Raw genomic sequence first — 24,681 nt, 5'->3', positions numbered from 1 at the left:
GGAAATCAGTTGTTTCTACTGACAAACTGCATTACAAAGGACGTTACGTAAATACGTTTTATCTCCTTTGTCAAAGAAGTGACAACACAATCTCAGTTCTGTGCAGCCACCGAAGTGCATCGAATGGAAGGGGGAAGAGGTAGTAGAGTGAGCCATCGGTTGAAATACACAAACTCACCACTAGTTGCTGCTAAAATCTCCAAATTGCTCCTTTAAAGAGATAACACTGGTTTAGTCCAGATGCGTTGATAATAATCATAATTATGATTATTTTGATTTATAATGCACATTTTAATACGCTAAAAAATGGATAAACCATAACAATAAACAAAATAATAAACACATTTTATATTAAAAAATCACAATCAATAGGAACACTTAAAACAGTTTCTTAAAACAATCAAGAGATTTTAAGAGGGCGGTGAGTTCCAGAGTCTTGGAGCCATACAAGAAAAAGGCCTTGCTCCTATAGTTATACATTTACAACGGGGCTGAACGGACATTAGAGAATCAGCAGAACGAAGAGACCGTGCAGGGGTTGGCAATGTGACCATGTATTCTGGTGCCAGCCCATATACTGCTTTATAAGTTAGGACAATAACTTTAAAATCAATCCGAGATCGTACCGTTTAATTAAGAAAGCACAGGAGTAATGTGTTCTCGTGAAGACGTGTTAGTCAGCACACAAGCAGCAGAGTTTTGTATGTATTGCAACCTTTTTATCGAATTAGCTGGTAAACCTGCAAAATGTGAATGGATGTAATGTGTTCGTTTTGTTGGCTTTGTTCATTATTCCCACACAGGTACCCCAGAGTTCATGGCTCCTGAGATGTATGAGGAGAAGTATGACGAAGCTGTGGATGTTTACGCCTTTGGCATGTGCATCTTGGAGATGACCACGTCAGAGTATCCTTACTCAGAGTGCCAAAACGCTGCGCAGATCTATCGCAAAGTGACCAGCGTAAGTCAGTCCTCGCACTTGTATTACAACAGTGACACAGACGTCACAGCCCCGGGATTAGATTTCAATGCAAGATATTTACTGTTCAGAGACAACACTGCCGGGTTTAGATCACACTTTCCACACTATTTTTGATTTAACTACACGTATGGCTTTCAAACACTCATTTTGTGGTCGATCATTTTAAAGATCCGCCCACTAATTCTGTTCTATCTTAACTCTTACACGCCCAATTCATTGGCTTTCCCCTACATTAAAGCTCCATCTAGAAGAGCGTTACGAGTCCACTAAGTGATGTTTAGAGTTTTATGAGAGTCTGTGAATTTCTTGACATCTAGGGGACAATTATTGCGTCCCTCTTGAGCTCCAGTACTTGACTAAACTGGAATCAACCTGCATTCAGTGTGATTTCTAATCACAGGATAGCAATCTGTGATTATTTCCATTGCACTTATATGTGCAAGGCACTGTAACCACAATTTTGGGTGAGCGTCCAGTTGCATAATTATAATCTCTTCCATTATACCTCTTCCCGTAGGAATGACTGTTAAAGAGTCCAACCAATCAGTGTGTTGACATGTATAATATACAAAGGAAAATCTACACAGTTTAACAGTTGTAGAACAACACTAGCAGCATTGTCAAACAAAGAATGCCCTAAAGGAGATTTATTATTTTAGTGGGAAACCCGCCGATTTTCCCATTTTATGTTCCTAAAACCTCACACAATAAAAGGACTGAAAGTCTTTTTTCCCAGTCATGATAAATTTAATGGCCAGCACATGTTGAGGAAACACTTTCAATGCAATGTTTCTAGAACTAGTAACATAGATTGTTACCATATTACCACTGTATCAGTTCCCTTAAAGAAACAGTTCACCCCCAATAAAGATTCTGTCATCATTTACTCAACCTAACGTTGTTCCAAATCTGCATGAATTTTGTTGTTGTGAGGAACACAGAGAAGGATGTTTGGAAGAATGCTTGTAACCAAACAGTTCTAGGCCTCCGTTGACCACTATAGTCCCCAGAAATGTTTGCTTTCCTACATTCTTCAAAATATCTTCTTTTGTGTTCAACTGAACGAAATAATGTTGAAGCACTTGTTCCTACTTTGGTAGTCAATAGTGGCCAAGAACTGGCAAGAAATTAATACAGATTTGGAACAACTTAGGGGTGAGTATATTAAGACGGAATTCAAATATTTGGGTGAACTGTTCCTTTAAAGGTGCGCTAGGTAGTTTTTAACATGTGTTTTGAGTTTTATATTCAAAATGACGGAAACTTTTGATCTGTTTAAAATCATAAAGATTTCGTAAGAAGACCTCAGAAAATGTGGACGAATAAGCAAAAATGATCCCAAAATCCTCTTGAATTTGACTGAGAAGTGTAGATTTCAAATAAACTAAAACATATCAAACGGTGTTTTAAAATTAAACATAAAATAATTGTTCTACAGGATAGAAGCCTGTGCGTTTCTCACTTCGGCCTGTGTTCATTTCCTCATGAACTCATTCCTCATTCAAGGTCATTATAGTGTCCTGTCCTGCATCACCGTCCAGTGTTTATGACATTACGACCAATCAGCACATCCTTTTTTCCTGTTTTTCTTCAAACATTAGTGTTTTGCCAAGGTTAGGCCGTATCAGATTCAGCGGATATGGAAAGAGGAAGTAAACCGTGAATTAGAGACAATCATCTGTGTGTCTGACATAACAAACTAACAGGCAGCTTTCATGCTTTCATCCTGATGTGATTCATGTGTGGCCGTGCCTTTTGAAGTGAGCGTGACATGACATGGCTGGGCGGAGATGACATCTTTGTTTTTTGGATGACCAGAGAGACAGACATAGTTCTATTCTTAAGGCCTCTAGTGGGCTGCCTATGTAGATATTATTTTTTTAGACATTCAAAAGGCCTAGTGAGCTGTCTATGTTGGCAACTTTTTTAGACACCATACAATAAGTATACTTCAGAGAAAAGGCTGTTAAAAACAGTAGCTGCTTTAAATAATAAAGTACCACGGTTTAATCGAAAGGCAGTATCACATGCTTATGTAAATATTACATACAGAATTTTACATACAGTAGCTAAGAATACTAATATCAATTTATTTGTAGTACGCTTGGTGTATAACATCAGTACTACTTGCCACACTTTTTAGCTTATAAACTTTGAATTTTAAGTATAACTGTAGACTGGGACATACTTTGAGTAAACAACTAGTAAATTACAGATAATTTATCTCCTCCAAGTTTACTAATGTGTCATTTTATGTATATCTTTAAGAAGTACAGTACATAAAAAGTATGTTCTTATACTTTAGTCTATAAGAAGTATACTAATAGCACACTTGAATAAACCTCTTTTTTTGTAAGGGTAAGGCAATCCTATAATGCATTGCAATGAGCTCTGTGAAAAAGGCGTTTTCATTCAGATTTCAGAGCTTTTACATCCCAACTCTTCCAGCTGTAATTCACACACAACACATAGTTGACTAGTATGCATGTTTTATGAGTGTAGGGTAAGGATGGGTGGTGAGCAGAGGAGTTCACTGGGCCAAAGTTGAGCTCAAGGGGGAAGAAATGTATCAGCCTGAACATCAGCTGACCATGAATATTCAGTTTTCTTTAGGCTGTTACACTTCTCTATGAAAATCATCTTCTGTGTCAATGGAGGTTGAGAGCGTGTGGGTTGGAGGGGGGTCATTTCAACTCGGTATGTTTACGTGAACAAGAATGCGGCTGTTGTTCGTGGATAGTTGTGTTCTGTTTACACTGTGAATGGGTTTTATGGTATGTATGAACATTTGACAAGCTGTTAAGAGACGTTTCTCAACATTAGTGAGAATAAATGGAGAAAAAATTTAGATTTAAAGGCGATAGGACTGTGTTGCAACAACATTGACATATAACATGTAAATGCAAACTGCTAAAGCACATCAAAAGACTTCAGCAAACACAATTACTGTATATATAGGCAGACACATGCAGTATTTACAAGTGATGAAGTCCTTTCACTTTTTTGTTTTTCAAGTCCATCAATTTATTCGTTTTATATGTAAATACGCAGAAAAACATTTGATTCCAGTCCAAGAAAAGTCGTACCGACCATTAAAGATCCACCTCTCACGCCTGCTTCTAAGTTGTTTCTCCTGAGTAAAATATGATAGTAATCTCACATTTATCTCCTCCAGACACCATGGTAACCAGAAATTGACCACGGTTTGCTACAGTAACCATAGTTAAACCATTGTATTTTCGGTAAACTGTAGTTATACAAATGGTTATCAATTTGAGAAAAAAACATGCTACCACTCTTTTACTCTAGTAATTTTCATAAGGGTTCAACCGTGTCTTACTAGTTTTGAAGCACAAAGATGCATAGAAAATACTCATGAGCCTCTCATGAGAGGTCATTTTATCTCAAAGAGCAGTTGAGTGCAAAACTATTTTTTTTCTGTGAGGGGATTTTCTTGAAGGACAGTAGAAAAACATTTTAAAAACAACTTTCTCCCTCCAGCAAGCTGATTCTATTTGTGTGTTTGTACCACAAAGCAGATTTTTGGGAAGAACAAAGCCTCATACAGTGAACTTTAATATTTAGAGACTTAAGTGCATTAATTCCCAAACAAACAGTTAGTTTGCTGTGTTTATTTTTCAGATAGCACATGGCTGACGGCTCATGCACTTAAAATTCTTGTGTTGTTATGCCACATGGTTTTCTAGATATTCCTGTTGTTACCACGGCAACGCAGTCTCTTATGTAGTTATCACCCTGTCAGTCCTTCGAACTGCCGGCGGTCATGTTTTAAGGTAAAAAAACAAGCATAATACCTCTTAAAACCGCTCAGCTTTAAAAAATCTGTTCATAATTCAGCCATTTTAAAAACACCTGTGGCTTTCATTGTATCGACAGAGCATGCTGAATTCACTCTCATTATTGTTACGTTGTGTCACGTGGTCAGTTGTGTTGTTTTATTGTCTTGCCTTCGGTTTTAAAACGGCTCATAAAATAATACACTGACGTAAGCGATGATGTGATTTCGATTTTAGAACGCTTTGTGTCGTTCGGTTCGTCTGGATCTCAGTTGTTCCAGTAATGCGATGCTGTTGTTGTCACGGTTGCATCTAATTAAGATTAACACAATTAATCTCTTTCACAAATCTGCTGCTGTATTGCCATGGGGACCGATTTCTTCTCTTGTGGATGTGGAGGCGTTAGAACAAAACTTCCACATGCAAAGTTATTGGGAGGGCAAAAGGTTATATACCACTTGCGAATCACAAGTGCTATTATTAGACCATAAACGCATTGTTATGAAGACTGTGTCCTACGCATAGATCACATTTGAATGAACTGTCGACACATGAAACATTTATAGAGTATTGTTTTTGCCCAAATGATCAGAAGAGGAACCAGTACCTGATTCATTGTGTGATTAAATGTGCAACAGACTGTGTGTGTGTGTGTGTGTGTCCCCGCAATGGACAGAGAGATTTAAGACTGAACCAACCATTGATTATTTCTGGGAGTCTTTGTGGAACAAGTGATGCCATCGGAGCATGTTTTCTTCCCTGCAGCTCACAGTAAATGGAAAAAAACACACACAAATATATTGTACAAACAGAGTTCCATAAACTAATACAACCACAGTATCATCACCACTTTAGATAATATGTTTTTAAAAAGAAATTAATTATGCTATTCGTCAAATTCATTTTACGTTTTATCTTTTATTTGGTCAGAGAATCACACTCAAAATAAAATTGCAGTGATGCAAAGAGAGTTTGTAACCGTTAAGGCTCTGTGGGGAAATTTTAACCGGTGTTTAATTATTTACAATATTATGATATGTGTACAATTACCATGATAACAATAATCATGGGTTTTGATATCACGGTCATTGCCATTACTGGTTTGATGTGACACCACAGTTTCAAAACTGTCATGAAAAGCTCATCGTGTTCACATTGAGCACTTTATTTTTGAGGGGGTCTTGGTTTACTTAGATGAGATCATTTTTGGTTAGTGTTTGTCAATTACAGCTGCCCTGTGCTGATGTTTCGTTTTGTATTAGGAGATTTAGCCGTTTATCGTGTCTGTTTAAACTCTTTTACATGTAAAGAGTTCTGTACAAAAATATAGCCATGATATTTTTAGTATTGATTCAATAAGGTCATGTCAAAGATTGAAGTGATGGAGAAATTCATGCTTGAAATCAAACGTGGATGTTTGTTAAAGTCTATATGTTTGTCTATGTTTCTTAGAGTCTTAAGCCTGGTCTTCATATTTTTTTTTAAATTGCATAGAAAAAACACTCGATTGATGAAAAACAATAACATGTTATTTTGACCAAATCTGATGATTTGAGCCATTTTATCAGCATTTGCATTTAATTCACCCCATGCTGTTGTCCTGTTTAATGCACAGAAGAGATGAAAGGTTTTCCCATCAAAAGTGAGGTCTGCACCCGACGAGATGATTGTGGTCAATTAGCCATAGCGCTGGAGAAAATTGGGCCGGCCTTGTGGCTATAATCAAAAGCTTTCAGCTGGATTTATTGACAAAGAGAGAGCGTAAACCTCATAATTAATGTTCCCTGCAAAATGAAGGAAGATCTAGTCAAACTAATCTATGTTCTCATGCGGAAACATTTAAAGGTTTTTTTTGGTCTAATGCTTGTTTGTTTTTGAGAACATTAACAATTTGGTGTTTGTTCGGGTTTGTGAAGCTGAAACATTACGTAGCGTGTTTGCTCACACGATGCATTTTTATGTTGACTCCCAAAAAGGTGCCGGGAACAAGGGGTCACAGGTTTCTCTTTCATAGATTTTCATACTCATGGTCTGTTTTTTCTAAAATCTTCACAGATGTTTCTTCAAAATATATCAAAAAGATTGTTAAAAATGGGGGGCTGGGGTTGCTGTCATGAGTGTAGGTATTGAAAAATAAAGTCTAATCATTTCATTTTGGGTGACCTTAATAATAAATGTTTCGGTACTTGTCAAAATGTTTGATGTTCTTGTAGAATATGAATCTGTTGACATCTTGTTAGTAGACCATCACATATAGCCTGCATCTATTTTTGCTGAATGTAATGTTAGGCTTGATGTGCAGATGTGATGTAATCAACCTTCCTCAAGGCATTTGAGAGAATGAAGAAGGTGAGAAACATAAAATAAGAGTAAAACTATGGCGAGAGAAACATAAAAGACACAAAACAGAATGGTCTCTAAGGGTCTTCGCAGAAGAAACTGATGTCATCAGCAGGCGTCTAACCAACATAAATAATATGATGTCATTCCCTGCAAATCCCATACAGTAACCTGTTATGGACCCCATCTGAACCGCTGATGAAAGCCTACAAGATCACTTTTTTACGGTGTGAGAATTTCACCCACCCCGCTCAGTTGTACTTCTGGTTTGTATGTTCTGTTTTCTTTCCATCTGAACTTTTCAATAGACCTATTATCTGAAGCAGCAGCACCAAAGCGTTGTGGTTACATCAACAAGTTTCTCTCTGTGTTTTTTGGGCAGCCTAGTACATGAAGGTAGCATTAGTTCTGTCCAGCAGCAAAATGGATCGAGTTCATAAAACATTTCAGCAGTGAGTAGAAAGAGCAATCTTGGCTGGGAGAATACAGATGTTAGGTCATAACTATCTCTCTGGAGTATTACAGCTCAAGAACATTTTATGTGATGAATTTTTGCATAATGTAAGCTTATACCGTGTCTACACTGGACTAGGCGCGATGCGAAAAGAACGCATTAGAACCATTATAATTTTACATTTTGTCAACACTGGATGTGGTGCGGTGTAGGCACAGTGTGGCAAACGCTGGGTTCTGTCCATTTTGGATGTTTAAATATACAGCATTCTCATGGTTAGGACATTCAATGTGAAACGAAGAAGATTACACAGAAGTTGTTGTCCTCTTTAAAGGCAAATGATTGTGGTTTCCATTTGTTTTGTTTTAATGCACGTCTGGCACACTTCCTGGTTTACATTTACAGACCTAGAACTTTCCTTTATTTTGCGTTTTACCTAAGGGGACAGTTCACCCCAAAATTCTGTCTTTATTCACTCACCCTCAAGTTGTTCCAAATCTGTATAAACTTCTTGATGAACACAGATAAATAATGCTTGTAACCAAACAGTTCTTGGCCACCATTGACCACCATAGTGATATTTCTGGGGCACTTTTGAACTCAGGTAGTCAATGGAGGCCAAGAACTGTTAACAAGCAACCTTTCAAACATCTTTCTCTGTGTTCATCACAACAAATACATTTATACAGATTTGGAACAACTTGAGGGTGAATAAGTTTGTGTGTGTGTGTGCGTGTCCGTCTGTGTGCATGTGTGTGTGTGTGTCTATGTGTGTTAATACCTGTGCATATTGTATGTGTGGAGTGTTTTATATGTAGGTGTGTTTGAATCGGTGTGCGTGTGTCTGTCTTTTGTTTTTACTTGTATAACTTTATATGTTTTCTTATGGTCTACATGTTTCATGTACAGCTGCTTTGTAAAAATGAAAATGGTAAAAAGCGCTGTATAAATAAAGTTGACTTGACTTGAATAAATGTTGACAGGATTTAGATTTTTGGGTGAACTGTCTCTTTCCAGATGGACTGGAAAGAGCATAATGTTGAGTTTTAGGGTTTTAAAGGTTTTTCCATAGCTAAATTTGATACAAACCTATAATCATTTTAGTGACTATGCCATTGAGTAGTTTTTATCAAATGAATTGTTTTTATACCCTTTATAAACTTCAAACGTGTGTTGGCGAGTCTACAAGTAAGTCCAATTGTGCAACAGTGTTCTCAAAAGCATTGTTAACTAAAGTTGCATTCACAAAAGTCAAACCATTTTCGACAAAGAATGTATTTCAGTGATATAGCGTCTGTTCCCTGTCTTTAGCTTCCTCACAGATAACACAGATAACGTGCCCTGTTTAGCCCACAAGGACTGAACGTACCACTGGCGGCATGCGTTCTGTTGACTAAATATATTCATGCAACTGCTGTTGAAAAGCCTGCTCTTCTGTATAGCTTATAAAATCACAATTGTGTTATTTCAATGATGTTTTGTCTAACTGCAGTGTTTCTGTGTGAAAATGGGTGGATGTGTGTTTTTGGCAGTCATGCGCTCACACGAATTGCCAAAACGGTGCGTCACTCCAGACTGGAATTGATTGACAGCTGCAACATTTCCAGCCTCTCAAATAATTTCTCTCTCTTTCTCTTGTCAGGGTATGAAGCCAGACAGTTTTTACAAAGTGAAGGTCCCTGAATTAAAAGAGATCATTGAAGGCTGCATACGGATGAACAAAGACGAAAGGTAACTAAAACATATACGGGGATCTAAAGATGATCCGTGTGCAAATAACTTGAAGGGTGTGTATGTGTGCAAGCACCTGCCAGACGAGTTTTACATTGTGCTGATTTCAAATAACAATACGCACACATTCTTGTCCTTTTGGCGTTTAAGAGACACTACGCAGACTCCGCGGAAAACCCTGCACGCCACTGTTCTTTCTTACCCAGCTGCACCGGCTGAAATTTCAGTTTAGGCTGACATTAATCAGGTGACATGGGATAACAGCATCAACAGTGTTCGAGATGCTGACTTGAACACTTTTCCGATGTTGCTGTGTTAGTGGAGCGTGAAACCCCGGCATCAACAAAGTGCTTACGGGTCACCAGTCAACCACAGTCACTAAATGGCTATGGTTGGAGTCACACACACACAGCCCGTATATACAGAATATGTAATGAACATATTATAAATATTGTCTATTCAATATTGTCATTATGTAACTTTCTTTTTGGTCTGTAATAGTGTCCTGTATCAGGTTATTCTGATGAATACTGGTGTTGGTTTTAATGAACTGTAGTAGTAATGGATTATCCTTCTGCTTTTTAATCTCATTTAAGACCTTAAAGTGACTCAGAAATAGATCCCTATAAATAGATTTCTATGTATAAAATTACGTATAAACAAGCTTTAAAATATTACAAATAATGTTAAGGAAATCACAGAATATGTGATTGTATGTTTGATCGGTCCATGTTGTCTTATTTAGATACACCATACAGGACCTGTTAGAGCACACCTTCTTCCAGGAGAATAATGGCGTTCATGTTGAGTTGGCTGAGGAAGATGACATGGTGAAGTCCGGTCTTAAACTGTGGCTTCGAATGGACGACACCAAAAAGCTTCACGGCAAATACAAGGACAATAACGCTATCGAGTTCCTCTTCGAACTCTACAAGGACGTCCCGGAGGAGGTGGCGCAAGAGATGGTGAGATTTGAAATCACGAATTATGTTTGAGTGAATTATTGTTCTTTCTCAATTTCCGACATCCTTCAGGTTATTCTTGGCTTCGTCTGTGAAGCCGACTACAAGCTCGTGGCCAAAGCCATCCGTGACCGCGTCACCACCATAAAGCGGCAACGAGAGAAGCTGCGCCGTCAAGCCGAAGAGGTGCAAAGGAGATGTCAGGAGGAGGTGATCGAGGAGGAACCAGAACCGGCCCCCGAAGCCGAACCTTCGGTTTCCAACCCACCCCCTCCTAAGCCTCCTATTGAGACACCCATATCGACCCTGACTCAAGCTCCGCCCATCGTCACAGTGTCCGGCCCTGTTTCTCTTCCTGCAAACGAATCTGTAGATTCTGGATTCAATGCCAGTTTGATCACAGAACCCGAGGAGGCAGATGCAGACCAACAGCAGCACTTCAATTTACATCACAGCAGCTACTCCTCAGCGACGTGTGAGTTTGTGTGTCGGGGCATATTCATACATGGAGCTTGACACATTGGATTTGTAAAATGTTTGAATAGATCTGGAGCTTTTGTAGGACACACATGTTGTTAAACACACCCAATATCTCACGTCTTGTTTTGTTTACTATGACAGCTGATTGTGAGACGGATGGCTACCTCAGCTCCTCTGGACATCAAGAACCTTCAGACAGCCATCCTCCTGTGGTTGTGAACCAACCCTCTTCATCAGCATCCCAAGCAGCCAGTGTAACGCCTCACATGGAAGCCCCGCCCATTGAAGCTCCTCCCACAGAAGCCCCCATTACTCCGGCTGCACCAATCCCAGCCCTTCGCTTTCCTTCTGTAGGTAGCCGGCATGCACTTCTTGCGGTAACATGCTTAAACTGATAGACGGTTATGATTTCTAAGCATGATCAAATGTGCAGCCAGGAGTTTTAGAGCATTACTACAGTGATTTTGTGAGGGGAAATCCATTATGCACAAATAATCCGATTAATTGTGAGATGCGAAGTTCAGTTGAATGAAGTTAAACATCATTTTTAATCATGCTTTGCATCACTAAGCGTTTCTCTTTCCGCTACTGGTCCTCCCACAGAGCATCGCCGTGTTCCAAAATCCAGAGAGGAATCATCCAGGAAGCGGTTTTTCCTCTCCAGTCGACAGGTATCAAAAGCATTTTATCAATAATAGCTTTAAAAAAAGAAAGATTTTTATTATTAATAAAGAATTTATTATTATATACTAAAATATTGTGGTGAGGAAGGCGGGACGAGAGCCGTGAGACATGCGGGACAAGTGTGTGCACAGTTGATTATCACTAATCCCACCGGCCCCGCCTCACGGCTCTCGTCCCGCCTTCCTCACCACAAATATATTTTCTTATATTAATACATCATTTTTAATGAATTGTCTAAGTAATTATTGGTCCGTGCCAGAAAATCATTGTCACCGACAGGAAAAAACATTTGACGTTGACAAAATGTTAGACTATAATCCCAGCCGTCGTGTCCTTCTAGTCTTAGCTGATAAACTGGGCACCACGTGTACATGCTCTGGTTTTAGTTTTCTACAGTGGGTCTTATATTTATGTGACTCATACACACGGCACGGTTGTAATGCATTAATGGTAATGATTTAGCTCAGGGGAGCAATTTTCAGTAAAGGCCATTTCTTTAGGAACCTTGACAACAGCAAAGCAAATGCAGCGTATGGTCAAATTTCATTATGGCAAATGAACTCAACCTAATTTAGAAGATCTGTGCTGTGAGTTTTTTATGCTGTTGGTAAACTGATTAAATGAAAGTTCTGTGAAAATCAGAAAGGTGAAATGTCACAAACTGTCACAGGGGAAGTTTTCATAGAAAGACTTAAGCTTCCCTAAATTGAACTCGATGTTTGCGTTGTTTCGGTGCTTGATTTCCTGATGGAATACAGTTCAGATAGCCGCATGAACAAGTTTGCAACATGCAACACTTTCAAGTTTACAGTTTCTTTATCATGTAATGATTTAAATAGAAATGTGATTTTCCGCCTACTTTCTATACGTTGTAATTGTGCATTTGCAATTGCAAAATTTTATGACTACGATGAGTCTATAATAGGCTTAGTTGACCAGAAATAAGGTATGTTGGAAAGTTGACCTGCTTATTGAATTGACCCCTTGTTTTTTAAGCATATCATCATGTGAACCATCTTCTTCGAACAGCTACGCCTCTGATGTCACCTCCGGGTTGAGTGACGGAAACGAAGGACTATCGGAGAGGGGCGGGAAGGGTCAGAGCACACGCACGGGGACCAAGCTGCTCAGGAAGAGAGCTCGCTCGCGGTTACGCATCACTGGGGTGACTCATCTGTCAATAACCATCTGTTTTAATGAACTCTCATTCATCATATCTGTTGATACAGTTCATGTTAACGTGTGTTGATAAAAATAGATCACTCCTTGTTTTTGGTAAAATACTTGTCTTTTCGTCTGCAGCTGTCAGATAAAGTTGATCGGGTGGTGGAGTGTCAGCTACAGACCCACAATAGTAAGATGGTGACGTTTAAATTCGATCTGGATGGAGATAACCCGGAAGACATCGCCACAGTGATGGTAAACTAAACGCAAGATACAATTGGCATTTTTATGGTGGTGGTTGGCTTCAGGTGTCCCCAATGTCCTCTCTGGTCTGTAAACCAAGTTTTGAAGGCCACGGAGAACTCCAGTGTACCGTGAGAAGTGTTGATGTTTCAGCTTCTGTGTTTGCGTAAACTCTACAACCTCAAGCACACAGTGGAAAATCTTTGCATCGTTTCCCTCATCTGTTCATCTAAAACCTCTTGTTGCACCTACACAACCCTTATTATGAGAACTGCAGTAGAACCAGTGACTCCATTCTGACATGTCAGCTTCTGGTATATTTTTAGCCCACACTTACACTGTAGGAGAACCTGTTTGAGTAAAAACATGAATCTTCTTCTCTAAATTTGTTTTAGAAAGAACCCCAACAGGAATACTATTAGATGCTTCATCAAGTCCACTATTTATTCTGTTATGTGTTATACGACGAGACTATTAAACTGTAGGATGGAGCCTGTCTATTTAGGTAAAATCTAATGTTTTTGAGCATTTGTTTTCAGTTCGGACACTGTTAATAGCTTACATTAGCTGTTCTCTTTGGCTTCTTTGTGTCATATGTGACTTAAAGTTGTTTTGATCTGTCAGTCGATGGATTACTGGATTAAGGGCTCGGTTTAGCAACCATGCAAGACGACCCCAAATCAAATCAACCTAATTTGCTTATTTGCCTTTTAGGCCCACAATGAGTTTATTCTACCCGGGGAACAAGAGGGATTCATTCACCGCATGAAAGACATCATTCGTCGGGCCGAGGCCCTGATGAGGAGAGAGCCTCTGGAACCCCTCGGTCAAGGAGACACACCACAGCTGCCTTTCCTGAGCGGAGCCGGCATGCTGTCTGCCTCACAGGTGTGTCTACTGCCCTCAAACTCCACAGACGGGGCTCTTGGATAGGTCATCTTATTTTGAAAGACTTTTCTTGTATTTATATTAGTCTCTTATATTTATATCAATCACTTTCTTATTCTTTCTCACTCACTTACTTACTCACTCTGTCTTAATCTTTCTCACTGACTCTCTCACGCCCTCTATTTCACTCACTCTCTCTCTCTCACACTGTGCCTACATAGGACGCGAAAGATCCAGTGTGGACAAAATGTAAAATTAAAATGGGTTCTAATACGTTTCTAATGACTTTTGTTGTGTCACGTTGTGCCTGTCGCATCCGGTGTAGACACGGTTTTACTCTCACTTACTCACGACCTCATTTTCACTCACTCACTTTCTCTCATTTTCACTCACTGTGTCACTCACTCACTCACTCCATTTCTTACTTGCTTTCTCAGTCGCTCACTCACTTGTTCATTCACTCATTTTCACTCACTTTCTCACTCGCTTTCCCACTCACTTTCATTTTCACTCTCTCCCTCACTCACTCACTCACTGTCTCGTTCTCTCTCACTCACTTTCATTTTCACTCTCTCCCTCCCTCACTCACTCACTCACTCACTCACTCACTCACTCACTCACTCACTCACTCACTCACTGTCTCGCTCCCTCACTCACTCACTCACTGTCTCGCTCTCTCTCACTCACTTTCTCACTCGCTTTCCCACTCACTTTCATTTTCACTCTCTCACTCACAAATTTTCACTCACTGTCTCACTTGCTTACCCACTCACTTTAATTTTCACTCTCTCCCTCCCTCACTCACTCACTCACTCACTGTCTCGCTCTCTCCCACTCACTTTCATTTTCACTCTCTCACTCACTCACTGTCTCGCTCTCTCCCACTCACTTTCATTTTCACTCTCTCACTCACTAATTTTCACTCACTGTCTCGCTCTCTCTCACTCACTTTCATTTTCACTCTCTCACTCACTAATTTTCACTCACTGTCTCGCTCTCACTCACTTTCATTTTCACTCACTCACTCACTCACTGTCTCGCTCTCTCCCACTCACTTTCATTTTCACTCTCTCACTCACTAATTTTCACTCACTGTCTCGCTCTCTCTCACTCACTTTCATTTTCACTCTCTCACTCACTAATTTTCACTCACTGTCTCGCTCTCACTCACTTTCATTTTCACTCTCTCACTCACTCACTGTCTCGCTCTCTCTCACTCACTTTCATTTTCACTCACTCACTCACTCACTCACTCACTCACTCACTCACTCACTCACTCACTCACTCACTGTCTCGCTCTCTCCCACTCACTTTCATTTTCACTCTCTCACTCACTAATTTTCACTCACTGTCTCGCTCTCTCTCACTCACTCACAAATTTTCACTCACTGTCTCGCTCTCTCTCACTCACTTTCATTTTCACTCTCTCACTCACTCACACATTTTCACTCACTTCCTCACTTTCTCACTTGCTTACCCACTCACTTTCATTTTCACTCTTTCTCACTTGCTTGACCACTCTCTTTCACTTTCACTTTTTTACTCACTCACTCACTCACTCACTCACTCACTCACTCACTCACTCACTTTCTCTTATTTTCACTCAATCACTCACTGTGTCACTCACTCACTCCATTTCTCACTTGGTTTCTCACTCATACACTCACTTGTTCATTCACTAATTTTCGCTCAATGTCTCACGCACTTTCTCACGCTCTGACTCACTCTCTCACCTTCTCACTCGCTTTCATTTTCACTCACTCACTCACTCACTCATTTTCACTCACTGTCTCAGAACTCTCTCTTTCACTCTTTCTCACTGACACTCACTTTGTAATTTCGCTTGCTTGCTCACTCACTCACTCACTCACTCACTGTCTCACAACTCTCTCTTTCACTCTTTCTCACTGACACTCACTTTCTCATTTTCGCTTGCTCACTCACTCACTCACTCACTCACTCACTCACTCACTCACTGTCTCACAACTCTCTCTTTCACTCTTTCTCACTGACACTCACTTTCTCATTTTCGCTTGCTCACTCACTCACTCACTCACTCACTCACTGTCTCACAACTCTCTCTTTCACTCTTTCTCACTGACACTCACTTTCTCATTTTCGCTTGCTCACTCACTCACTCACTCACTCACTCACTCACTGTCTCACAACTCTCTCTTTCACTCTTTCTCACTGACACTCACTTTCTCATTTTCGCTTGCTTGCTCACTCACTCACTCACTCACTCACTCACTCACTCACTCACTCACTTACTGTAATAACTTGCTCACTTCCTTTCATGTCCTTGGTTGCCGTACAAGAGAGCATGTTGAAGGACATGAAGGTAGATTAGATATGTGGCACTGCTTAAAATAACACACATGTTTGGATGAGTCAGAACTCACATCACTGGTTTTAGTCCTCAGTGGTAGACATAAGTATTAAAGTGTTCAGGTCATATCAGCTTGTCAGCGGGACACCTCAGAGTTCAGTGTCTGCATGACCCTGATCTTCTACTCTTTAGCTTGGTGACTTCACTTGGTGACGTTATTTCCAACACGTGTTCTATTTTTCCCCACAGCCATATCTTCACAAGCACAGCCTCGCTCGCACACACTCCTCCTCCTCATTGCCAGGTAACAACACACATCACACAAATACCATTTAATCTTTCAGATGTATTTTTCTTCTGGATTTAGTAAATTACCGAATGTCCCTTAAAAGGAATAAGCCTTTATGATACTGAATCATTTCTTAAAATCTAAAAAGAAATGTTTTTTTCTTAATAACATAAAAGTTACCATCATGTTACAAACAAAAACATTTGTGTGTTCTTCAGACTATGCCGCAGCCAGTATAGGTCATGTCACCCGGGGCTCTTCCCCAACCCTGAAGGCCGACTTTTACGTTGACCCCGATGCTGTTCCACCAGTCCGGCCACTACGCTCACAATCCTTCCACACTACAGGTACGTCATTTCTTATTTGCTCTCTTCCATCTGTTAACATGACGAATAACCAATCTACATTATTCAAAGTTAAATCAATTATATAGACTTTTTACGGCACTGTACACATAACCCGTCCATGTGTCTACATAACCTCAAAGAACAATTCCTGTGAACTGATGAAGGATTTGTGGACACTAAAAAGATTGTGTGGATACCTACTATACAGGAGAAGTCATTCCTCCTCAGATTCACCGCATCGAATAGCAGTTTTGATAAAGGACAGATGATTTACATTTTCATGTTACAACTCGGCTTTCAGTATTGCAACCAATCTTCGCGGAGACGACAGCCAGCACAGTTCAGCCCCTTCAGGGGTCGTAATGAACGTTCTCTCTCTTCCATCCTGTTTCATTCTCTCGTGTCCTTCTCGCTTTGAGCACATTTTGCCACCTGCTTCTCTATTGTGTGCGCACCATTAGAAGTGAAGCTATCGGAACAAACTCCACAGTATGTCTTGTGTGCCTCCAAGACTTTAATCCGCTTTCTGAACACCCATCCTCGTGGAGGCCGGACCATGATGCCAGCGTCAAAACATGTTGACGTGTCTCACGATTCACTTTTGACATCTGCTGATTCAAACTGGACTGAGGGAACAAAACAACCCGCATTGCACAGAGTATAAACGCTGAATTTATACTTATTATAGAAATTACCAGACATTAGCGACAGATGTGTCATTTTGTCACCCAAGCTGACCAGGAAGTACAGGATTGGCTCAGGAAGTCTGATAAGTGCTTAAATGTATTTGCTCTTTAGAAAAGTGGTCATGTACCAATCTTTGATTTTATTTATAAGCCGCAATCATGTGTTTTTGGAGGCTTTTTGACGGTTGGGCATCCCATTGACAGGTCAAAGAAAATGAGAGAGTGCTTTTATAGGCTTACTTTTCACTTATGTTCAGTTGACAGCCATACAAGATAATATATGTCATTCTCTCTTTTTTTTCTCCACAGGGTCCTCTCAAACCTACCATGGTCCTGCCCCCACCTACCCACAATACTCCCACCCTGATGTAATGCCCCATCTGCTTCCAAATCAGATGTCCGCCATGTCCCCTCAGTTTACCAACCCTGCCTACGGTCGCAGCCCCCACTTTCCCTACCCGTACCCTATAGACCACGTCCCCCTCCAAAGCTCCCTCAACCAAAGTCCTCTGACTCGTGTCCCCAGCAACCCAAACTTCTCCTCCTCTTCTTCTTCTTCCTCTTCTGTCGTTTCGCCGGGCGTCGAGATGTCTCCTCAGGTAGACAGCAATGCTCTTTCGCCTCCAGTTCCAATTCCACCTGGCCAGCAAGCGCCAGGCATGTGGCCTTCCCAGCAGCCCCTCATTTCCCTGGCTAATGTTTTTTCACTAGCTATGAATTTTGCACAGTCCTTTATTCCACCCAACCATATGCCTCAAGGATTCCACCCCCAAATGCCAGGTTATGGTCCCATGTATCCAGGCCAGCAGGCTGGGATGAGCAACGCTGATGTTTCATACCACCAGGGGGCGCTGATGGGGCATTATATGGACATGTACCAATACCCAGATGCCCATTCTCAAATTCAAGCACCCGTTCCTGATCTTCAAGAGAGGGGCCAAACTGCAAGTCCACCAGAGAACCTGCACCTACCAGCGGAGCGAAAAACAGGCATGCAGCCTCAACTCCCCGATGGTAAACAGACGCTTTCCACCAACCCAAACTCTTCTCCAGGGTCCGTAAGGAGACCCCGGGTGGACAGTCAGTGTGGTATCACAGGGCAGCTCAGAGAGCGGGCAGACAGCTCTTCTTCAAGCACACACAGCTCACCCAGCATACCCAGCACAAGCACATCCAGCACCAGCTCACCAGCGTCATCCACATCACACAGTCCGCAAAACACGGTGAGTGCCTAAACTAAACTAAAAGTCAGTCTAGATCAGTCATCCTCAACAGGGGGTCCGCGGTCCGGATGCGTACCTTTGCTTCGTTCCATCCAGATCACGAGACAATTTAAACCATTTAACGCTTTTGACTATTTTGGTTGTTTAAATTGAGCCGCGGGTCTTCACAACGGATAATCACATCACACGCCCTCTCATAAACATTATGCACTTGATCTTTTCCCGCTTGAACACCCCTGGTCTAGTTCATCCAAAACAAATGAATGACATAATTTACTCATGCCAAACTTAACCATATATATATATATATATATATATATCCAAGTATGTCTATCAATATACAGTAGTGGCCAAAAGTGATGTCCGCAATGCATACTTCCACACTATTTAGGTAAGATTAAACCATCAAAATATGAAAATATAGTACTTTTGATCTGCACTGTATGATGGCATATTGTCGAGTCAGTTTGTATGTACAGTTCATTATTCTCAAATACTCACCAGACATAATTTACTCCTGTGAGCGTACTTGGACAAACCGGTTTTGAGCATGTACAGTATTTGACACAGAATCCTACAGCTACAGTGGAATGTGGGTGTTGTCTGTCATTATATGTCTTAAAGCGACTGTAAAAGTAGTCTGGGCTTGACATGAATTAACGTTTTTCAACTTTTGAAAGGTGTCCTCTTCCAACCTGAGATCCACGCCCAGTCTGCCAGTGTCTCTGGTCATATCCGAGGCGGCTGTCAGTGTGGGCAAATCAAGACTGTCACCCATATCTGAAGGTAAGAGAAACGGATAGTTAAAGAAAATAAACATTATTTCAACATTTACTAAGCCTGATGTATGACTTTCTTTCTTTTACGAGAATATTTTGAAAAATGTTGGTAACCAAATAACACTGGCCCCAATTGACTTTCATTGTATGGACCAAACCACTCCGACATTTCTCTAAATATCTTCTTTTGTGTTCTACATGATGTGATGGTGAATATGACGTCAGATTTTTTCTTTTGGGATGAACTATAACAAATGTACACTTTGTCACTCGTACACATGCACTTATACACGCATAATATACTCCGCACAATGCTGCCATCTATTGACTATTGGAGTTGACTACAGGCTCTTAAAAATAGTAATGTAATACCAAAGACCATGGCTGTGTCCGAAATCGCCTACATGTCATGAGTCATGAATAGTATGTCCGAAAACCTCAGTATACGAAAAACAGTATTATTTTACCCAGATGGTCTACTACAACCGCCGAGATTCATGAATGTGGATCGGATGGACACTTATCTATCCCATGATACCACGGGAGCTGAGCAAAGGTCAAATTAAAATTTTAATGTAATGATTTTAATGTAAGTGCCAATAAATGAATTTCTCGTGACTAAATTATGTTTTTATCAACGCTCACGTGTAGGTTGTTGTTGATAAGTCACAGGTCAACGAGCATACGGGTCACATGACCGTAAAACATGGCCGACGCAGTATGTCTGAAATGTATTCATACTACTCCCACTCATACTACAGTATATAGAACGTACTGTTTTAACGGCCGATATGTACTTATTCAAATTCAGTACGTACTGTCACAGTATGGGATTTCAGACGCAGCCCATGTCATTCTTGTAGCAGTTCACTATTTGAGTGAACTTCTTTTGTATTACAGTCCTTCACGTGCACTACAGTCTCAGGCGTCCGGTCAGTTGGTAATACCTAGAAATACTAAATCAAGTGTAGGTGGACGATCCTTTTCATATCTAGCACCTAAACTTTGGAACAGTGTTCCCTCCACTAACCGGGAAACAGACACACTCTGTCAGTTTATAGCACCATATAAATAAAGTTGACTTGACAAAATAGTCATTTTTTATTTGTGTTATTTCAATTTTCTCTCCTACAGAGAAAAAGTCTATTGTCACTGTTGGACGATTCCAAGTAAGTCCCAGCAAAGAGATCCCAGTCTCATCTACTAGTCCCAGCCTCATGTCCACAGCAACTCCCACATCCACACCCACTACGACCAGCCCCGCAGACACACCCCTCGCAATCAACAGCCAATCAGACAGCAGCACAGACGTCCAAGCGGAGTCAGAAGGAAGCCCCAGCTCTCTGATCGCATTCCCACTTACCAAACCACCCAGTGAGTCTGTGGCCAGCTCAGAAAGCGCCTCCTTGTGGACTGGAGGAGTTAAAGTCCCGGAGAGTAAAGCTGAGGAACCAGAGGAGGGGCGTGGAGATGAAGCGGTGGAGGAGACAGAGATGAGGCGGAGAAGAATAAGCATGAGTTTGCTGGACTGTTCAGCCGGGAGTCCTCAGTTCAATTTAAATAAGCCGTGGAAGAGCTACACACGCGGCACATCGTACGCCAGCAGCGACGAGACGGAAAGTGAAGACGAAGAGATGTACCAGGAACTGCAGGAGCTTCGGGAGAGGTGAGCCCAAACTGTTTTTTGCACTCTTTGAAACGTTTATGTTATTTTATAATCATATTAATAGAGAAGTTTCGTAAAAAAATCATTCGTAACTATTCAACCGTAAGCAATTTTGCGTGTCAAAGAAAGAGTTAGTGATATTGTGATATTGAAGCAAAAGTTACAGATTGGGGCTTTAAATTGAGATTTTAAAAACAACACAAGTGATTCAGTTTGTATGGTTTTATTTGCATTCATTCTCCAACAGAGCAACTCAAGGGTTCCATAGCAATTATTTTCCTCATTTTTGGGTGATCTGTCCATTTTTTTAAAGAGCCTTATCGTGTTTCTACCATTGCTTTCATCTGTTTCTTACCATGACTTTTTTCTTTCTCAGACACCTGGCAGAGGTTCAAGCTCTGCATGCCTCTCAGAAGCAAGAAATCGAGGAGCTCTACCAGCAGGTGGGTAAAGTGCCCCCTCCAGGGATCGTGTCCCCCGCTGCCATGCTGTCAAGCCGCCAGCGCCGTCTGTCCAAGAGCGGAGGTTACCCCACCTCACGTCGAAACAGCCTGCAGAGATTCGAAATACTGCCCCCTACAGGTACCTCATACGAGCTTAATTCACACATTTCTATTTTATATTTTCAGTTGACTTGAAAGTAGTGTCGACTTTTTAAATCCAACATAAAACTGCATATGCAACCCATTTGACTTACAAAATGGGGATTTGTCTGAGTAAAATGAGAAAGCCAACAAGACAATGAATGCATTGATTCAATCTGATGGGAATTGATTAAATCATTCAAATGTATGTTATCAGAAAAGAACCAGGTGATTTGAGGAGTTGAGATAAAAAGACTTGATGACATCAGAGGACAAGAAAGTAGTTCATTTTGATTAGATTATGAACGCAAACTTTTTTCTTTGGCACTATGCAAAACACCAGCAGGAAGTGTATTGAATAAATCGTTCTGATTTTGAATCTCCTTTAGTCTTTTTTTGTGAAAAGCATCCAATCAGGCCAGGCGAAGGTTTCGGATGTATAAGTTCTAAAAAGCAATTTTCCTATTTTATCAAATTAGTTAAAAATGTTTAAAAATAGTGATTTGCTCCTCAGGTATCATCCGTAAGAACTCTGTGAGCGGCAGCAGCAGCGGATCACAGGAAAGAGCCAATAAAGGCGTGACGTTTGCCCCCGATTACACCAGAATTGTAAGTTTAACCGCACACCTTCTCTTTATTGGTTTGATCATTTTTTTGCCTTTTGTTCAACCTCGCAATGACCTTCCATTTTGTCTTTTCCACAGTGATTTCTTTAGCTAATCCTTTGTCCCCCTTCTCCTAATGGAAAGGAAGTGACATCTTCCTTGTAGTTGAAATGGCTTCCATCTGCCTATGAACGTGTGTGCAGTCCGTAGAGAGGAGTGTGCGTGTGCATTCCTTACGGGCGAATATTTGTGATGATTCTTTCTGATTTCAACCAGTCTTGTACATCTGCTAAGTATTTTAAGGACGTTTTGCTCACCAAGTGAACTTTTACAGGAAAAAAGTGCTTGTAAGTGAATACATGTATATAAGATATAGCTGATATCTGCACAGATTTAAGGAGAAATGTCCTTTCATTTATGCAAGAGTTTATTACTGATTGAATACTTCAATTGCAGTTGTTTTGCATTTCGCTCTCTACTTGGTTGCTTTTTGTCCAAAATGTTTGAATTAAACTTTGTGTTTTTATGTTAATTCTAAGTTTCCAACAGTCGAAAAATGAATTGGTACCGTCATTAATTTGACATTTTGCTGTAAAATTGCAATGTAATGCGACACATGCAGTTCTTAGGGCTTTTGCTGCACGCTTCCTTTCACATCGAGCATCATGTAAATATTCTGACAACATGTTTTATTATGGATTGCAGAGAAATTGCACTTGTTGCTGAAATATTTTTGCACACATAATAATCGCACGGTACAGTTTTTGAAAAACGCCTCGCATAACTAATGTAATGAACTTCTGGTGCCAGTCTCCACAGCATTAAACAACCGTGCATGATTATGCAAAGGCTTTTATTGATATATATACAGCTAAAAAGAAACACCATAATGATCTTTTTCAAAGGTTAATGGGAGACAAATACAAATACTAGTCAAAAAGATTGACAATCTAAAATATATAGTGTTTTTAAGTACTATAGTAATTTATTTAAGCCCCAAAATATTGGGAAATAATTAAGTTCTGCTAAAAAAATGTAGTCTTCTAGTAACTAGTTTATCGAAAGTTTAGTTTGAAAGATCTCTTACCTCCCGCAGTCAATATCTAAATGTGATCTCACATTATTGAAATGCCTTTCTGCTCATGGCTGGCTCGTGTCTGCTTTATTTTCATTCTTTAAACTCTTCTGTCTTAATATTTTCAATTTCGTTCTTTACAGCAAATCCTATACAGTGTGAAATGAAGCTGTTAATTCTAATTCAAACAAAGAAAAATAGAAAAAACAACTGACACAACTCTACACGGTACATACATGAATGTGTTAAGACAACTGAAAAGCTGTGAAGTTTGAACAATTATTGCCTTAAAGTGTTTGATGGGACATCTGAAGTGTTTGCCTTCCCAAAAGAGATACACTATATTTAGAAAAAGAGAAATGCTTTATTACATATTGTGAGAAATGTTGTACTGCCATGCAGGTTGTGCCTTTATATGGCTTTTTTATATTAAAGTCTGATTCATGAATTAAACATGATTGTTGTAAATATACAAATAAATAATGATTTAAAACAGACGGATTCTTTCTGGGATTAATACTGTGAACATGGACATACAATGAAACAACCTTTTGCATTTGATCAGCAAAGTTAAGAATAACTTAAAGTACAGAAGTTCTCACCGTCCTGGTGTAAATATCTGATCCTCATGTTATCCTTTGATTTGCATCTTGTGTGCTTCACCGAAACTGGGAATCTCAAAGCTCATCTTTTTTTAGTCAACATGGTCAATAGTGCAGTATTTTGTTTTTAATTTATCTCATGTGTGGTTTCAGACATACCATATTTTGCTTTGAAACCCCCCCATACAAGTTTCCCTGGTTCACTACCTGCTATCCCTAAAAGGCACAATATGCATATAGTGTCATATATGTGGACCCTGCTGTTTTATTTATTTATTTTTACTTAAAGCCGTAATGCGGCTCGGCACTGAACAGCTGTTATTTATGGCTGTGTGCATTCCAAACCTGGGGCGCATTCCTGAATTTAACAATGTCCAAAATATCATCTGTACTGATCCCATTCCTGTTGTGTGGTTAGAGAAGATATTTTTAGCCCTTTTTGTGTCCCAGTACTAGGTGAATTTGGTCATCATCACATTGTGTAGCGTATACATACAGTATTTATAACTGTAGGGCGGCCAAAGTGCAATAAACTAAAAATGTGACTTGCCGTCCAAAAATAACATCAGGCCCATTGAGTGAGCTTTTCTGTCTTTGTACGATTACCCAGTTTGACAGTATGTATGATTGGATGCTGGCCATTATAGGGCTTCAATATGTCCATATTTGGAAATGAGTTTTTTCGGCCGTCTGTTAATGGTTTCAAACTTCTTTATGATCATAATTATAAAAGTAATTATGGCCGAAGAAGAAGAATATTTTTATATACTA

General features: G+C 40.1%; 1 protein-coding gene across 2 annotated transcripts in view; it reads left to right on the top strand.

Moving 5' to 3' along the window:
- Positions 1 to 23,248, top strand: part of wnk4b (WNK lysine deficient protein kinase 4b) — a 42,648-nt gene extending 19,400 nt beyond the window's left edge. Inside the window, exons 4-20 of one of the 2 annotated variants that reach the window (XM_079456101.1) lie at positions 804 to 961; positions 9,216 to 9,304; positions 10,050 to 10,269; positions 10,339 to 10,741; positions 10,888 to 11,096; positions 11,350 to 11,417; positions 12,460 to 12,595; positions 12,733 to 12,849; positions 13,552 to 13,725; positions 16,304 to 16,358; positions 16,562 to 16,690; positions 17,686 to 18,599; positions 19,280 to 19,385; positions 20,513 to 21,044; positions 21,421 to 21,626; positions 22,143 to 22,237; positions 22,333 to 23,248. In XM_079456101.1, coding sequence (XP_079312227.1) covers positions 804 to 961; positions 9,216 to 9,304; positions 10,050 to 10,269; positions 10,339 to 10,741; positions 10,888 to 11,096; positions 11,350 to 11,417; positions 12,460 to 12,595; positions 12,733 to 12,849; positions 13,552 to 13,725; positions 16,304 to 16,358; positions 16,562 to 16,690; positions 17,686 to 18,599; positions 19,280 to 19,385; positions 20,513 to 21,044; positions 21,421 to 21,626; positions 22,143 to 22,237; positions 22,333 to 22,335 — 3,614 coding nt within the window. In that variant the 3' untranslated portion in view covers positions 22,336 to 23,248. Of the gene's footprint in view, positions 1 to 803; positions 962 to 9,215; positions 9,305 to 10,049; positions 10,270 to 10,338; positions 10,742 to 10,887; positions 11,097 to 11,349; positions 11,418 to 12,426; positions 12,596 to 12,732; positions 12,850 to 13,551; positions 13,726 to 16,303; positions 16,359 to 16,561; positions 16,691 to 17,685; positions 18,600 to 19,279; positions 19,386 to 20,512; positions 21,045 to 21,420; positions 21,627 to 22,142; positions 22,238 to 22,332 lie in introns of both variants that reach the window. The other variant, XM_079456100.1, reaches the window with a different exon arrangement.
- The last annotated feature ends 1,433 nt before the right edge of the window (positions 23,249 to 24,681 follow it).

This window comes from Barbatula barbatula (assembly GCF_947034865.1).
Source record: "Barbatula barbatula genome assembly, chromosome: 5".
Classification (NCBI taxonomy): Eukaryota; Metazoa; Chordata; class Actinopteri; order Cypriniformes; family Nemacheilidae; genus Barbatula; species Barbatula barbatula.
The sequence above is the reverse complement of the archived record's forward strand: the minus strand, read 5'-3'. Positions and strand labels throughout refer to the sequence as shown.